The sequence below is a fragment of the Oculina patagonica genome, chromosome 2, assembly GCF_052425735.1.
Source record: "Oculina patagonica isolate OP01 chromosome 2, crgOcupat, whole genome shotgun sequence".
In the NCBI taxonomy this organism is placed as follows: Eukaryota; Metazoa; Cnidaria; class Anthozoa; order Scleractinia; family Oculinidae; genus Oculina; species Oculina patagonica.
The window spans coordinates 20,958,758-20,971,966 of record NC_135759.1 but is presented as its reverse complement, the minus strand read 5'-3'; the positions used below and the strand labels follow the sequence as shown (position 1 = coordinate 20,971,966).

Sequence of the window (13,209 nt, the reverse complement as noted above, 5' to 3'; positions counted from 1 at the left end):
GTCTGCAAAAATCAACACTTAGTGATGCCGCGGTTTGCTGTCTTAAAATTGTCATAAACCGCAAGTTCAAAGTTTGCTAAAAGGCGGTGCGAGTTTGTAAAAAAAAAAACATCAAAGCGAATCAGCAGGTCGTGATGTAATTTGCCGTTTTAAAGTTCTTTTTATTTGAGAACCTCAAAGACGTAAACTCGAGCTCTACCAGGAGGTGCGAGTTTGCGGAAACAAGCGATGTCATGCGGTTTGCGAAACATTAACTTTAAAAAATTGAATCTTCAATAAAATGTTATGGTGCTAGTGGCCAATTTAGGGCAGAAAGGTCGTGATGTGGTTCGTTGTTTTTAAAATTTCTTGGCAAATGAAGAATCAAACACATATCTTCAATAGCTCCTGGCAAAGTTCTCTCAACACTAGACTTCCAGATGAAAGCGGAAAATGGGAATTCACTTGTACACAGTACGAGTGTGAGAAACCTTTTGTTCATCAGAGCCTACTTGTGAAAACGGTTCCCATGTTCCTTTTTCCTCGGCCAGTTTATGTTATCTCTTCTAGAGTTGCTCCCAAATTGACGGATTTTATCTGTTGTGTGTTCAGTCAACAGCTTGTTCATTGCGTAGTGGAAATGACCATCACTTCCTCGAAAATAATAGACAGGAAACATTTTGGGGTTTAATGTTTACACTCTTCACGTTTGATGATAAATGCAATTACGTTTTAAAGAGCAGTGTAAAGAGCAGAGAAAACGATAACCCAGAATGCCCATTTTTTTTTACATTCGACAAAGTGAGTCGAAAAACACACTGGCACTCGCGGGAACACAATGCTCTAAGAAGACAAAAATACAATCTTGTACTTGTTATGGACGATGCTGACTCAATTTTTGTCTCGCATCGACTACGTTTAGTGGTCTTGATCTACATCAAGGCATGAAGAAACATGTTTTGGGTCTTTCAACCAATGTGCTACTTTTTACAGATTAAAATTCAGCGAATGCGAAAAAGCTCTAATCTGTCGTCGCAAATTGAATAGGTCTTATTATGATTCGAGTTAGCAAAAATACAATCTTGTACTTGTTATGAACGATGCTGACTCAATTTTGTCTCCCACCGACTACGTTTAAGGGTTCTTGATCTACATCAAGGCATGGAAGAACATGTTTCGGGTCTTTCATCCAATTTGCTTCTTTTTACAGATTAAAATTCAGCGAATGCGAGAAAGCTCTGATCTGTCGTCGCAACTTGAATAGGACTTATAATGCGTCGAGTTACCCTATCAGGTGACCACCTTTCCAAGCGATAAATCTCTTTTATTTCGAAAGGCCTGCTTTGCGTCTGTTCGATACACTATTCAGTTCGTTTATTTTGTAAAGATCTAGATGAACAGGATTGGTATAAAGGAAAAAGCCATAAAGGAAATGTAAACAAAGAACGTAGATTGTGTCGGGTACAAGCAGACTGAAAGTACAGTTGCGTGTTGTCTGTGGAAGTAAATGACGGGAATTTCCGGCGCAATCAACAAATAAGTGAAGCTGTGGAGCATATTAACACACACGATTCCTAATTTTGATTAATTCTCCATCGCCGCCATGAACTGAATAAATATTTTGTTTTCAAATTTACTACTATTTACATTTCGCGCGATGTAAATTTTGAACAAGCTCAATACTCTCTAAAAAGAAATCAACTATATTGCAATGACCATTAAGAAAACCGAAAATAACGTTTCTATAAAGCCAAATGTAATCATCTAAACTTTTAGTATTTTAGAGGTAACTACACATGTACAAACAGTTAGTCTGTGAAACAGACAACTGGGTTTGCCAAACAAAGTAATTAACTGGGTATTACGTATGACTTTAATGTGTAAACTTTAATGTGTTCCCTATTTTGTATTCGGCATCCTAATACAGGGCGGTCTATAAACACTTATGCCTTTCGTACTGAGAGTTTTAACTGTCTAAATTGCGCCAATTCACTTCCATAAATAACACGTGGGATATATATGGAGTCATATATTTTGGCGTGCACTGTTTTGCCCTGCAGGGAAAGTTCTAGATTCTTCTCAGTTTAAGCGGCGGTAACTGCTCTTCTTTTAAAATCCGCTTCCTAGACTTTGCATTAGCCTATTATATATAATGCTAAGTCAACTTTGAAAACGTAATGTTTTCGTTGATATGGATCGGTTTCACACCAAGACAACATAAGTGCTGGTAACATCAGTAATAAATGTTCAGTGTCAGATAATAACAAAACCAAGTTGCTTTAAAAAATTAAAGGATTGTGATTTTTCTTTACAGACAAATATCCACCGCGCATTCAAGGTACTCCAAAACTTCAGTACGACGCTGAGGTAGGAGAGGTCAAACGGTTACGATGTGTAGTAACGGGACAGCCACCGCCGACCATTACATGGAGCAAAGATGGCAAGCCTTTGCAGCTGTCAGAAAGAGTAAGGAATTTGAGCAGCAACAAAACCATAAAGATCAAGCAAGTCAGACTTGGTGACCAAGGAAACTACACCTGCATTGCTGAAAATGCTCTCGGGAAACTAAATTTGACTCTAACACTCATTGTGCGTCAAGGTAGGCATAATAACGCAGAGAGAATACAAGACGGAAAAGAGACAAAGAGACCTCCTAAAACAGTAAATTAAAAAAAGAGCAAATAACTTTAAGGCTTTCAAACAATTTTTGGTGTTAACATATTAAAACCTAGAATTTAGCAACTTTTCAAACAAACCTGTTGTAGCTCTAGTTCTTGTTTTGGTCAAACTTTGAAATTTTTTTTATTTGTTTTCGCTCTTTCGCGTCTATGTTTTTTCTTACACTTACTGTAACCGTTACATTCACCCCTACCTCACCCTAGCAAAAACGTTCAAGGTCTTCACTATCTGCAAATTTTATTTTAAGAAAATGAACGAAAATTTTAAAAAGAAAATTACAAGAAATTTGATCAGGTAAAACAGTAACGACAATAAGTCCAATGCCGACCACGTTTTCTTGCAGCCACTTAGCATAATGTGATCAACATTGCTAACATTAATTTGTTTTAACAGCAATCTCAGCCAGTCTTTCGACCTCTCAATTAACATCAACAACTCAAGTACCAACCACCCAGGCGCGAGCTCAAGGTACGTTGGCTGAACGTTGTTAATATTACCCTTTACCTCTTCAAGTTACCAAAGTACAATTTTTGACAAATTAATTAAAATTGTTACTTGCTACAAATGAACGTCACCATTGAAAAGTACAACTTAACAAGTTCATTCGAGTAGTTGCACTGCCGTAGAATTTTATTCATAAACTCCAACCTCAATGCCTAGTCTAGGAAAAATCATCGAGTCTAGGAAAAAACCAACACTTCTAAATTCCAATTCGATCGGGAATCCGAGGGCCACAGGTTTGTCCGGCAGTCGAAGACTGTTACGTGCAACCCTCGTAAAACAAAGTTGATTTATTTTATTTTATATATTTATGCTCATGATCTGCAACGGTATATTGAGGAGTAATAAAGAAAAGTAAACTGCTGTATGTGTGCATTTGTATACAGATTTCAGACGTTTGATAATTCCTATTAAAAAACAAGCAACTGCTTGCTAGGTGTGACATGCTTATTAACCGGCATCTTGTAAGATTAAGGCTAATAGTAATGTGTTCTTTTTTTCAGATGTCAAAACGAGTTATAGGACAACAGAATCAAGTGAGTGTCCGTAATCTCTAAAAAATATCTAACTGAATAATGGCCAAGTCACTAGGTCATTCCAGGGTGGGGACTTGAAGTCTTTTTGAGGGCCCTAATCTTAATGTGCAAAAACAAACAAACAAAGATTTGGCTAACTTCATTGTTAGCCAAGATGTAGGCTCTACCTCAGAGAAGTGCATTCTGTGCACCACCTGATAGATGTTTGCTTTATGTACCAACTCTAACTGGTGATATATAATTTTCGTTCTTGGTTTAGGAGCTCCAACCTTTTCTGATCCAAGTATGTTAAAAAGAGCATTTAGGGCATGGCCAGCATCACACTCGATCAGACTAAAGTGTTTAGCAACTGGAGCACCACCTCTCAAATACACATGGCTAAAAGACGGAGAGAAAATGCCCAAGCGACGAATGGACCCATATCTTAACACTTCAATTTGGTACCTTAAACTGAAAGATCTAGTGCCCGACGATTCTGGGAAGTACACCTGCATAGTGTCCAATCCATATGGCAGTATAAATCACACTTACACGCTTCAGGTTGTCGGTAAGTTTAGCTAAATAAAAATGTAGTAAATTTACACACCTACTGATACATAATGGAAACGTAAAAACAATAAATTTGCTGATTTTTCACAAAATCAATATCACTTAGGTTCTCTTCTTAAAGTTGTAAATATTCTAATTTAAAAAAAATTTCTATCATATTCTCAACAGCTAAACCACGATCAAGGCCGATCTTAGAAAAAAGCCTTCCAAAGAACACAACCGTACAGATTGGGGATAATGCAACAATGACATGCATTGTGCTTGTCAGTGGGACACTTCCAGATTTTAGATGGCTGAAATGGGACAAATCGGTAACATCAATGCCGAAACTTGGCGATGATTTGATGAATGGATCATATCGCCTTATAGACCCACACTATTACAAGACTATCCAAGTTAAGGATAATTACGGTGTTGAATTGAGAATAACTAATGTGACAGAGGACGATTTTGGACTATACACTTGCTTTGTGAGCAACCATATAGGCAAGGATTACAACAGTGCTTTCCTTAGCAAATATGTGAAACCCACGGTTCCCACAAAAGGTTAGTAGAAATTTAATACCGCAAATCGATGTGATAGTGCAAAAAACAAATGTTTTCCTTTTTTCTGTATCATTACACTTTGCAGCAAAGAAAATAGGTCACCATGCAATCATTGAGTGAATGCTTTATGCCCTTACTCTTTTATTATTCCCTCGCAAACAAACTTATATTTCTTTGAAGTGGAAAACAGAAGTATCAATTTGAAAAGAAGTAGATTAAGATAAAGTAATAAAGTTATTAATGAACCCTCCAATGTGACGAATTTCATTTGTATAAGGCAATTTGAACAACATGGGTCAGCGTTTTAACTGATTTCACTATTATGTCCAGTGTTTTCTTATTAAAGTACTTCGTTGTTTTATTGCTTTAATGTAAGCAGTGATCACCAGACTTCAGAGACATTATGAGCATAACATTTACCACTAACTAAAGTGAAATAGGTACATCCATCTCACTCTTATAACTACGCATCTTTTTCTGGCTTACAAGTTGTTAATGTAGTACCCCTGAAATTACAACCGTTTTAGCTGTTTTAAATCCATAGAAACCATGCCAAGTCAAAGATTGTTTTACTCTTCTATTAATAGGTTTGACAACTACAGGTGGAATAGACGAGCCTTTACAAAATGGGACAACTTCACCTGTTGAGAACATGCCACTCCAGGATGACAAGATAAAGTCAAATCAAGTTGCCCTAGTTGCTATCATACTTCTGGCATCAGTTGTTTTTATTGCAATTATATCAGTTGTCGTGTTTGTTATCTGTTATCGCAAGAGACTAAAGGATAAGGTTCCTGATGATTTAAAGACTCAAATGGAAATGACACCACATGACATGGAAAATATTCCACCATCATCAAACCTTATACCATCAGAACCTGAAACACCCAATCAAACTGATGGAACTACTAGAACGTTCACTTATCCGCCGCTTCCACGGCGAAGATTAAGTTCAACTGGATCTACAAATTCTACTACACCTTTATTAAAATACAGAGCTGGAAGCTATAGGTCACGATTTTCTTCAGGAGTTTCGTCGAGAATTGACTCTAACATAGCTGAAGGTAAAGAATGGACATCAATTCTTAATCACTCTTATGTTTTGCAATATCCCGTTCAGAGCTTGTTTATTTTTGTAACAGAAGTTACGCTAGCGCGGAGTGACACCACGATTTACTCAGGAAAAGTGAAATATATTCCCCTTTAACCATCCCCCTCCCACCCCCAGTCCCTTTAAAAAATAACTTTTGACTCAAAAACGATTCAGTAACAAAATCTTAAACTTACGTATAATTTCTATTCAACGCAGAGCTTTATGAGCTGCCTTGTGACGAGGAATGGGAAATCGACAGGTCTCAAATAACGCTGAGAGAACAACTTGGTGAAGGTGCCTTTGGCTTGGTTATGCGAGGTGACGCTGTAGGGTTGCCTGACATGCCTTCAACATGTTCAGTTGCTGTGAAAATGCTCAAAGGTATGTTTTATAGGTATAATCTGGCAAGCAGGTAATCAGGAATGCGCCCAAGTAGAATTTTCCAGCTATAATCTACAGATGCGCCCTATGTTCTTTAGTAGCCTGCAAATACAGCCGCCTCTCATTCGCTCCCGCTAGTAGCGGGAGCGAATGAGAGGCGGCTGTATTCGCTAGTTCTTTCTTGTAAAATGTAGATAGAGGTAGATCCAGAGAAAGATAGAGCAAATGTTTGATTAGCTCTTTCTGCTTGTATCAGATATTTTAGGCCTGTCCTATACAAACTGGAAAAAATTGGAAGAAACCAGTCTTAACAACGGTTTGCATAGGCAAGATGAGACGGATAACAAAAAGCATAACTTTCACATCAAAATTTCATCATTTTACGTTGATATGAACATTAACGTTTCATAGATATTTTTACGTCTGGAGCCCGTGATAAAGTAACACCGACAGACATTTCTAAAGTGCAATAAATATTGTAACTTGTCTTTTTAAAAGTTCGCCTGAAATCTTTGTTTGTCTCTTGTCGTATAACAAGGGGATGAAGACAGTAGAAGGTTTAAACTAAACGCAAAGAAAAAACTTCTAACAAAAACAGCTTCTTATAATACAAATAATAACAGGGGTTGCTTTATGAAGAAACGCTTACAATGCAATTATTTACAATACGATTGCGACTACTTACCATACCATTTGTATTTTTACTCTTATTACAAATACAACTACGTTAAAAGTTAATGCTTTGTCATCTTTTCCAGCTGATGCTACTGAGAACGAGTTGGCGGATCTTTTGTCCGAAATGGACACGATGAAGGACATTGGAAAGCACAAGAACATCATTAACTTGATTGGTGCATGCACGCAAAATGGTGAGAGGCACTATCTTCCTTTCCACGGTATTCGATTACTCCTTGTTAGTAAACTTCACATAAGCAAAGAATGTTGGTGAAAATGCATTACCAATACTTACTTCATTACTATTCTTTTGATCCACAAATACCTTAAAATCTGTCTGCTGTCGACATTTTTGTTGCAAGAGATTGGCATCAGTGCCAGCAGGCATTCCCTTCGCCTACACCTGATAGGACACTGTTGCTTGTTTATTGATTAGTGCATAACTGTACATTGTATGTTATGCTATGTTATGTCATGTCAGAAAAAGGCCCGGAAACTTTACTTACAAGTATAAAACTGGTATTTCAGGTCCTTTGTTTGTCGTTGTCGAGTTTGCACCTCACGGTAATCTTCGGCAATTCTTGAGAGAAAGAAGACCTTCCGAGTACCAGCACAGCAGACAGAGTTATTCTGGCCCCTCCCTCACTATGAGGGATTTTGTGTCATTTGCTTTTCAAATAGCGAGAGGAATGGAGTACCTTGGAACAAGAAAGGTAGAGTGTCTTGTAATCATAGAATAACCAATCAAGAGAAACATTTATCCAAAGGCCACGACCACATTTGCGCAAAAGAAAATGACGTTTTAAGGGCGTGTTCAAAACACCATACTGAACCAGGCCTTTAGGAATCGCTTATAGTTTAGTGCCTTAGCCTTAACTTAACCGTTTGTCACTTTTTTAAACTAATGAAAGATAGGGGGGATAGTGTGCACCGTGTCACTGTGGGCTTTCGGCGAGAACCGGAAACGGTCTTAGTGAAGGTATGCAATGGGAGTTGAATGTATTTGCTGGTAATGCTGATTTGAATTGTCTTCTTTCTAAATGCAGTGCGTTCATCGCGATCTTGCGGCCAGAAACATCCTTGTTGGGGAAGACTACGTCATGAAAATAGCTGACTTTGGCTTGGCAAGGAATGTCAGAGACCTCGAGTACTACAGAAAAACCACCGATGTAAGTGTTTTTACACAGAATGTAAATGATTACAAGACGAAGCCATGAACTGAATGAAAAAGGAGAAAGACTGTTATGCAAAGAAAAAAGCATTAGCTTCAACTATGAATAATTTTTTAAATTTGTTTAGTGTCTCACTAATGATTTTCTCAATCTTACTTTAATGTTCACAGGGTCGGCTACCAATAAAATGGCTGGCTATCGAGGCACTGTTTGATCGAGTCTACACCACACAAAGTGACGTTTGGGCGTTCGGTATACTGCTCTGGGAGATATTCACTCTCGGTAAGACCGTCCACATCAACATACAAGGTTTCCGAAACTTGTTCTTTACCGGTTTTATTTGCAAGTCACTCCATTGATGTTATTTTCGTCAGAGAGGTCAACCACTATCTTCTCGCAACGAGAATCTGGCCGGCTAAAAAATAAAGTTACAATATTCTGGAAGAAAACGTCGAAACGAAACTTTACGATTAGCCTAATAAATCACTTATCGTTTGCTAACATGTCACAAATAAAGTAAGAGCCAGTCACTCGTTTTGTTCACCAGCACTCGAAAATAATCAAACTCTCAAATGCTTTAATCCTAGAGATATTAAGAACACGTAATCATATCTTTTTTTACAACTAAAGATGCAACGTTGTTGTTTTAGGGGGCTCTCCATATCCAGGAATACCTGTAGAAAAGCTGTTCGACCTACTGAAGTCTGGCTATAGGATGCAAAAGCCTCAAAACTGCCCAAGTAATATGTAAGTTCGCCTTTTTCCATTTCTATTGCTACACAAAATTTAAGACAGGAAACAGTGCAATATAATTATCATGTCTAAAACAATCTTCAGAAAGACGTGAAGCCAGAACAAAACAGCCTCATTCGCCCAATCATTTCTAAGCTGGCTTACCCTTGTCTATCTGTAGCTGCAGTGGCACCCCCACTAAACACGGGAAAACAGTATTTTGCAATCTGTTGACCTAAAATTGCTTAGTGGCTGTGTCAGCGGAAATCCTGCACTGAGCTGTTTCCCAAATATAGCGTTTTCCGATCCTAGTTGCCCTTCTGTGCGATTAAGAACCGTGTTTGTGGGTGGCGGTCACATTCCTGGCCTTAAATTAAATTGAGCTTTTGCTTGCTGGTTCACTCAGGAAGTTGCTCAGGATATACAGTCGAGTAATTTCCTGTTCTCGTGACCAACGTGTTATCATTGATAACGCAAAATATGTCAACCAGTCAGGAAGCCACAATGGTCACCGAGTGACTTAAAGTTTTAAGGCTCTCCTTAAAACTTTATCGTCTAATGGCGTTTTCAATTTTTAACGTGATAATAGATAGAATTCCAATCAAACAAAGGATTTGCTAAGGGAATGTTACTCATTCGGCACAGTTAAATTAGCCAGGCCTAGGTCAAATGGACATACCATCGCAGTACGAAACACACGATTGTCATTCGATCACTATCACGCTATTATTAGCGTAGCTCTTACAAGTAGTAAAATAGCCCTTTTCCTTTGTTTAAGCTCTGAGCCAATATGTTATCAATAAAGAATACTAAATCTACCACGATAAAGTTATGTATGTTTTCTATTTGTATATCAGATACGACATCATGCTTAACTGCTGGGATGAAAACTCCACCAACAGAGCGTCGTTCACAGAACTTAGGAAACAATTTGATGCCATGTTGTCATCTATGACAAGCAAAGTAAGTGTCGTACGTTTTGGTTTTTATTTTAATCTTCTCAGTAAGCAATATCACTTTTTCGGTAAATCAGACTTTACTTTCCTTCTAAGCACAAGACGTATTAAAGTCGTATAAATCCACTCAAGCTTCAGTGAAGTGCACTTGTCTGCTAGCAACCCTTAACCTGTTTCATGTTGATTTGTCAGCATTTTTGTGTTTGTTTTTGTTTATTTCTTCTTTGTGGAGTACCTGTGAGTGTATTTCCACACCTAATAAAGTTACGTCACCGTTAATGTGCGTCTTTTTAAAACTTTCGTTCTGTTCAAATTGCGATCGTTCAGTGTAGCAAATTATTTTTGTAATCGTGAGGACTACATGGAAGATTTTGATCACTGTGAAGGGAAAATTAATTATTAATTCAATCATTTAGACCAATGAAGTAATAACCAACACAATCAATGAACGTTTTCATTACACAACCGGAATAATTCGACACTAAAATGCGAAATCTTTGTCACATTTTTCTTGTTTCATGCTAATGTCTGTACGTTTCCGCCATTTAACAGGAATATTTGGAAATCTTGGCCCAATCCATTGACGACTTAGCACAAGACATGGAAACGCCCATAACGGACGATTCTGACGTTAATAATGATGGTGTAACAGAGTCTTCATGCTAGCAGTCACACCGGGAGAAAGAAACGGAAATCTATTGTCCCTATTGTTCTCTCAAGCTAACTGAGTTATAGGTAAAACTCGTTAACAAGAAACGCTGATGGCATTAGTAAACTATACCGTGACGCAAGTGTAGTACACAGATGGTTAGAAGCTTGTTCTCACGTTGTTCACTGTGAGAGGAAAAAGCGCCAAACCAGAACTGTGAAACCATAATCAACAGAAACATTACCCATCACTGTGTGCCTACTCAGGAGCTCTTTACAAGCGGATCATGAACAAGAGGAAAGAAGGCCTAGTTATAACAACCAGCAGCAGTGTGCAGTAACAGGAAGTGCAAAGCCAACGATATAGAAAAGCTGCTCTTTGGAAAGTTTATATTTTTGCTTTTCTAAGCCAGCGTTTTTAATTGCAAGCTTTCACTCGTGGTTAACAGAGGCAAACTGCCCTCATCCACCGAAGATCTTGGTTCGAGGCTAATACACCATGATCCACAACAGCTTAGTAACTCAAGACCACAGAAATAAACTACGATATAACATAAAAGTGTCAGTGCGGTTGATGTAACTAGCAGACCTGACCTATTAGATCGTGGTACCTTTCGCTATGCGTATACCCCGTTTAAATGAACCATGTTTTAGTTAATTTAAGAATGTTGGAAGCCTCAATAAGCCACGTTTATACCATGGCAGCTTAACAGCTTCAGCCTCTGTGTGGATGGAGTATCAGAAATTATAGTGTCGAATATTTCCTTCGAACATCACTTCCAATCAAATTACATCTAAAAACAAACTCAACTGAGCAAGCAAAATATTAATTTAGCTAAGTGATATGGAATTCCTCAAAGAATAACCTACCTGTAAGTTTATCGTTTTCTATCTTACCTACCCTCCTTCCCTCTACCAAAGAAATATCATATATTGACACGGAAGTTAGACTAAGAGGAAGGAAATACTCCTCATTATAACAACATAGGACATGGTACTGGCATATTAACTTGCCAAACAAGATTACGTCGTAAACCTTGTCGTCATGAAGAATGCCAGACTGCACGCCGTCCGTCTTGTTTTCCCCTGGTCCCAGGATTTTTTTTGTAAAGAAAAGCTCGGTACTAGGTTAACGATCCATGAAAGAGAGAATTGCGGGACTGCTCGCAGTCCATCAGCAACCCATTAAAAGGAAATATTATAACTACATATCTTTGATTTAAACACAAAAACTCCGGTCTTGCAGACAGAGTAAACCCTAATTTTATCGAGGATATTTGTACAGAATTTTCAAGACTCAAGTCAGCTAAGCAGAGCAAGTACTCTTGTATTCTTACCCTTAGAGAACAAGACTACGCAAAAGTTGTGTATAAAAGTAAAAAAGCACATCCTCAGTTAAATGGGGATGTTTTACGTACAGATGTATCTATATTCACAGAGTGATCAGGTTTATTAATAACTAATGCAATCTTTAAATAATAATAAAAAACGTTTTGCAAGTAGAAACTGTTTTGATTTTAACTGGCAGTGGAGAAAGGAACTTTGCGGGTTTTAATATCTAAAATTTATCTGGGAATAATTTAATATTTTGTGTCAGGAACTTGACATCACCATGGCAACGGCATTTTGACAGGCATGTTTTCCCAAATTTGTAATCTTCGTGTTTCTATAAATGAAAATTAACTTTAATGCAATTATTCTCACCTTTTTACGGTTGTTAAGCACAGTTTTATTCATTTTGAGTACTTCGCAGTACTTTTGGGTGGTTTTCTGGCGTTTTGGAAAAATATTGAAATCCAACATGGCGGCTGTTTTGATATCGTTATTCTGGAAGTTACTTGGGGGGAAGGGGGGGCAGCCCCCGCCCCCGGTCACTTAGAGAAGCCTTGAGGTCTATAGAAAATTTTTCATGGTAACAGAGAAATGAACAAAAACTTGCGATAAAATGTGATACCACTATCGATTATATCAACCGTTGCACGAAGGTTGCAGGAGGACTTATTGGGATCACTCTAAACCTAAGTGCTACAGCAAATATACTTGCTTACGTAATTTGCTACACCAGGTTCACTTGCTACGTAATTTGCTACACCAGGTGCACTTACTACGTAATTTGCTACACCAGGTTCACTTGCTGCGTAATTTGCTACACCAGGTACACTTGCTACGTAATTTGCTACACCAGACACACTTGCTACGTAATTTGCTACACCAGGTTCACTTGCTGCGAAATTTGCTACACCAGGTACACTTGCTACGTAATTTGCAACACCAGGTACACTTGCTGCGTAATTTGCTATACCAGACACACTTGCTACGTAATTTGCTACACCAGGTTCACTTGCTGCGTAATTTGCTACACCAGGCACACTTGCTGCGTAATTTGCTACACCAGGTTCACTTGCTGCGTAATTTGCTACACCAGGTACACTTGCTACGTAATTTGCTACACCAAGTTCACTTGCTGCGTAATTTGCTACACCAGGTTCACTTGCTACGTAATTTGCTACACCAGACACACTTGCTACGTAATTTGCTATACCAGGTACACTTGCTACGTAATTTGCTACAGCAGGTACACTTGCTACGTAATTTACTACACCAGGTACACTTGCTACGTAATTTGCTACACCAGGTTCACTTGCTACGTAATTTGCTACAGCAGGTACACTTGCTACGTAATTTGCTACACCAGATACACTTGCTACGTAATTTGCTACACCAGGTTCACTTGCTACGTAATTTGCTACACCAGGTTCACT

At 38.2% G+C, this 13,209-nt stretch overlaps 1 protein-coding gene across 6 annotated transcripts in view; it reads left to right on the top strand.

Moving 5' to 3' along the window:
* Positions 1 to 11,552, top strand: part of LOC144643505 (fibroblast growth factor receptor 2-like) — a 34,706-nt gene extending 23,154 nt beyond the window's left edge. For 3 of the 6 annotated variants that reach the window (XM_078502780.1, XM_078502781.1, XM_078502777.1), the window contains 11 exons: positions 3,955 to 4,242; positions 4,413 to 4,790; positions 5,378 to 5,854; positions 6,100 to 6,264; positions 7,023 to 7,133; positions 7,468 to 7,652; positions 7,986 to 8,108; positions 8,282 to 8,393; positions 8,762 to 8,858; positions 9,701 to 9,806; positions 10,352 to 11,552. In XM_078502780.1, the coding sequence (XP_078358906.1) occupies positions 3,955 to 4,242; positions 4,413 to 4,790; positions 5,378 to 5,854; positions 6,100 to 6,264; positions 7,023 to 7,133; positions 7,468 to 7,652; positions 7,986 to 8,108; positions 8,282 to 8,393; positions 8,762 to 8,858; positions 9,701 to 9,806; positions 10,352 to 10,465 (2,156 nt within the window). In that variant the 3' untranslated portion in view covers positions 10,466 to 11,552. Of the gene's footprint in view, positions 1 to 2,293; positions 2,579 to 3,051; positions 3,127 to 3,662; positions 3,696 to 3,954; positions 4,243 to 4,412; positions 4,791 to 5,377; positions 5,855 to 6,099; positions 6,265 to 7,022; positions 7,134 to 7,467; positions 7,653 to 7,985; positions 8,109 to 8,281; positions 8,394 to 8,761; positions 8,859 to 9,700; positions 9,807 to 10,351 lie in introns of all 6 variants that reach the window. The other 3 variants (XM_078502779.1, XM_078502778.1, XM_078502782.1) reach the window with 2 other exon arrangements.
* Positions 11,553 to 13,209: the final 1,657 nt, after the last annotated feature.